The sequence below is a fragment of the Scomber scombrus genome, chromosome 17 (assembly GCF_963691925.1).
Source record: "Scomber scombrus chromosome 17, fScoSco1.1, whole genome shotgun sequence".
NCBI lineage: Eukaryota > Metazoa > Chordata > Actinopteri > Scombriformes > Scombridae > Scomber > Scomber scombrus.
In genome coordinates, this window is record NC_084986.1 from 1,316,003 (window position 1) to 1,321,002 (window position 5,000).

General features: G+C 44.4%; 1 protein-coding gene across 1 annotated transcript in view; it reads left to right on the forward strand.

Annotated features, from left to right (window-relative positions):
* ttc13 (tetratricopeptide repeat domain 13) overlaps positions 1-5,000 on the forward strand; it is a 30,920-nt gene that overhangs the window by 15,236 nt on the left and 10,684 nt on the right. Inside the window, 5 exon segments of the mRNA XM_062437732.1 lie at positions 1,450-1,533; positions 1,673-1,724; positions 1,727-1,777; positions 1,780-1,808; positions 3,064-3,238. Of these exon segments, the coding sequence (XP_062293716.1) occupies positions 1,450-1,533; positions 1,673-1,724; positions 1,727-1,777; positions 1,780-1,808; positions 3,064-3,238 (391 nt within the window).

Genomic DNA, 5,000 nt, shown 5'->3' on the forward strand with positions numbered 1-5,000 from the left:
CACACACACACACACACATACACACACACACACACACACACACTGAACACAGAGACAGCACTGTGTTTAATACACACACAGACATGTGATCTGATGGAGCTTCTAGAGGAAGAGGTTAACAAACATATTGAGTTACAGAGTATTAGTGATGAAGTCGATGGCACCACTAATATTACCACAGGTGGAAAAAACCTGTTGTGTGTGTATTCTGTCTGTGTCTCCGTCTCCTCGTCTCCATGGTAACAGCTGGTTAATACCTGTCATTCAAACATATTATTTATAGACACAGTTACCATCACCACATTACCTTCAGCTTTCATGAATCTCAGAGTGTGTGTTTAATTAACCCTAACCCATTGCTTTTTCTCCTCCCTGTATTTTGCACACTGTGGTAAAAACGCTTCATATTACAATCATTACGGTAACATCTAAATGGACAGTGTGTCTAGTAACAAAGACCAGCATGAAAACTGTCTCCAGCTTCTACAGTATTGTGTGACACATAGATGAAAATACCCCACGTACACACACACACACACACACACACACACAAACACACACACACACACACACACACACACACACCCTGCTGATTTGCATTTTCCAAACATTTACAGACCACTTCCTGTTCAAAGAATGGAACAAAAAGTTCAAAGAGACCACAGACGGTCGTTACTTTTAATCGATGAGATGTCTGTGTGTGTGTGTGTGTGTGTGTGTGTGTGTGTGTCTGTGTCTGTGTCTGTGTCTGTGTCTGTGTCTGTGTCTGTGTGTGTGTGTGTGTGTGTGTGTGTTGTGTGTGTGTGTCTGTGTGTGTGTCTGTGTGTTTGTCTGTGTGTGTGTCTGTGTGTGTCTGTGTGTGTGTGTGTGTCTGTGTCTGTGTCTGTGTCTGTGTCTGTGTGTGTGTGTGTGTGTGTGTGTGTGTGTGTGTCTGTGTGTGTGTCTGTGTGTGTGTCTGTGTGTGTCTGTGTGTGTGTGTGTGTGTGTGTGTGTCTCTGTGTGTGTGTGTGTGTGTGTGTCTCTCTCTCTCTCTGTGGTGTGTGTGTGTGTCTCTCTCTCTCTCTGTCTGTGTCTGTGTCTCTGTGTGTGTGTGTGTGTGTGTCTGTGTGTGTGTGTGTGTGTGTGTGTGTGTGTCTCTGTGTGTGTGTGTGTGTGTGTGTCTCTCTCTCTCTCTGTCTGTGTCTGTGTCTCTGTGTGAGTGTGTGTGTGTGTCTGTGTGTGTGTGTGTCTGTGTGTGAGTGTGTCTGTGTGTGTGTGTGTCTGTGTCTGTGTGTGTGTGTAATGTGTCTGTGTGTGTGTGTGTATGTATGTGTGTGTCTCTGTGTGTGTGTGTGTGTGTGTGTGTGTGTGTGTGTGTGTGTGTGTGTCTGTGTGTGTGTGTGTGTATGTGTGTGTGTGTGTGTGTGTGTTGTGTGTGTGTGTGTCTGTGTGTGCCCCCCCCCCCCCCAGGAAGCCATCGAGACGTTTAAAGAAGCTCTGAAGCTGAAGTCCGACTTCATCGACGCCTATAAGAGCCTCGGCCAGGCCTACAGGGTTTGTTTACTTCACACCTTCTAACTTCCTGTCATTACAGGAAATGAGAGTGTGACCCTCCGCCCTGTCGCTGTCCTCCTTCTCTTTTTCTCTCTCTCTCTCTTCCTCTTCCTCTCCTCCGCTCTTCCTCTTCTCAGAGAGCTGGGACTTTGAGTCGGCGATGGAGAGTTTCCAGAAGGCTCTGATGCTGAACAGAACCACATCCAGTCTCTGCAGCTCAGAGGAATGATGCTGTATCACCACGGCTCCTGCAGGAAGCTATAGGCAACTTTAAGGTGAGAGGAAGTTACACAATGACACACATATACACACATATACACACACATACACACATATACACACAATAACACACATATACACACATATACACACACATATACACACATATACACAATAACACACATATACACACATATTACACAATAACACACATATATACACATATACACACATACACACACAATATACACACATATATACACAATAACACACATATACACACAATAACACACATATACACACATATATACACATCTACACACTAACACACACATATACACACATATACACACATATACACACACAATAACACACATATACACACACAATAACACACATATACACACATATACACACACATATACACACATTTACACAATAACACACATATACACACAATAACACATATACACACACATACACACACATACACACATATACACACATATATACACAATAACACACATATACACACACAATAACACACATATACACACACAATAACACACATATACACACATATACACACACATATACACACATATACACAATAACACACATATACACACAATAACACATATACACACACATACACACATATACATACACATATACACACACATATACACAATAACACACATATACACACATATACACACACATATACACACACATACACACACATATACACACATATATACACATATACACACAATAACACACATATACACACAACACATACAGACACAAACACACACACATATACACACAAACACATACAGACACAAACACACACATATACACACATATACACACATATATACACATATATAATCACACGCACACACACTAACACACATATACACACACATACACACACAATAACACACATATATACACACTAACACACACATATACACACATATACACACAGATATATACACATACACACACTAACACACACTATAACTAACACACACACACACTGTAACTAACACACACACACACTAACACACATACAGACACACACTATAACTAACACACACACACACACTGTAACTTACACACACAGACTGCATGTAAGCATCAGATTTAAACCTCTGTATCTAACCCTAACACCTATCTACCCCCCCCCCCTTTATATTCTCTGTATCCCCCCCCTGTATATTCTCTCCCCCCCCTGTATATTCTCTCCCCCCCCTGTATATTCTCCCCCCCCCCCTGTATATTCTTCCCCCCCCCCCCCCCCAGAGGTGCCTGCAGCTGGAGCCCTATAACGAGGTGTGTCAGTACATGAAGGGTCTGAGTCACGTAGCGATGGGTCAGTTCTACGAAGGAATCAAAGCTCAGACTAAAGTGATGCTGAACGACCCGCTGCTGGGTCAGAAGGCCAGCTCTGAGTACCTGAAGGTTAAATACCTCCGAGGTACACACACACACACACACACACACACACACACACAGCTCTGAGTACCTGAAGGTTAAATACCTCCGAGGTACACACTCAGAGACACACACACACACACACACAGCTCTGAGTACCTGAAGGTTAAATACCTCCGAGGTACACACACACACACACACACACACACACACACACACACACAGCTCTGAGTACCTGAAGGTTAAATACCTCAGAGGTACACACACACACACACACACACACACACACACACACACAGCTCTGAGTACCTGAAGGTTAAATACCTCAGAGGTACACACACACACACACAACAACACACACACACACACACACACAGCTCTGAGTACCTGAAGGTTAAATACCTCAGAGGTACACACACACACACACAACACACACACACACACACACACACACACACACACACACACACACACACAGCTCTGAGTACCTGAAGGTTAAATACCTCCGAGGTACACACACACACACACACACACACCACACACACAGCTCTGAGTACCTGAAGGTTAATACCTCCGAGGTACACACTCAGAGACACACACCACACACACACACACACACACAACACACACACACACACACACACAGCTCTGAGTACCTGAAGGTTAAATACCTCAGAGGTACACACACACACACACACACACACACACACACACAGCTCTGAGTACCTGAAGGTTAAATACCTCAGAGGTACACACTCAGAGACACACACACACACATACACACAGCTCTGAGTACCTGAAGGTTAAATACCTCAGAGGTACACACTCAGAGACACACACACACACACACACACACACACACACAGCTCTGAGTACCTGAATGTTAAATACCTCAGAGGTACACACACACACACACACACACACACACACACACACACACAGCTCTGAGTACCTGAAGGTTAAATACCTCAGAGGTACACACACACACACACACACACACACACAGCTCTGAGTACCTGAAGGTTAAATACCTCAGAGTACACACACACACACACACACACACACACACACAGCTCTGAGTACCTGAAGGTTAAATACCTCCGAGGTACACACACACACACACACACACACACACACACACACACACACACACACACAGCTCTGAGTACCTGAAGGTTAAATACCTCAGAGGTACACACTCAGAGACACACACACACACATACACACAGCTCTGAGTACCTGAAGGTTAAATACCTCGGAGGTACACACACACACACACACACACACACACACACAGCTCTGAGTACCTGAAGGTTAAATACCTCCGAGGTACACACACACACACACACACACACACACACACACACACACACTCACACACACACACACTACAGCTCTGAGTACCTGAAGGTTAAATACCTCAGAGGTACACACTCAGAGACACACACACACACACACACACACACACACACACAGCTCTGAGTACCTGAATGTTAAATACCTCAGAGGTACACACACACACACACACACACACACACACACACACACACACAGCTCTGAGTACCTGAAGGTTAAATACCTCCGAGGTAACACACACACACACACACACACACACACACACACACACACACAGCTCTGAGTACCTGAAGGTTAAATACCTCCGAGGTACACACACACACACACACACACACACACACACACACACACACACACACACACACACACACACAGCTCTGAGTACCTGAAGGTTAAATACCTCAGAGGTACACACACACACACACACACACACACACACAACACAGAGA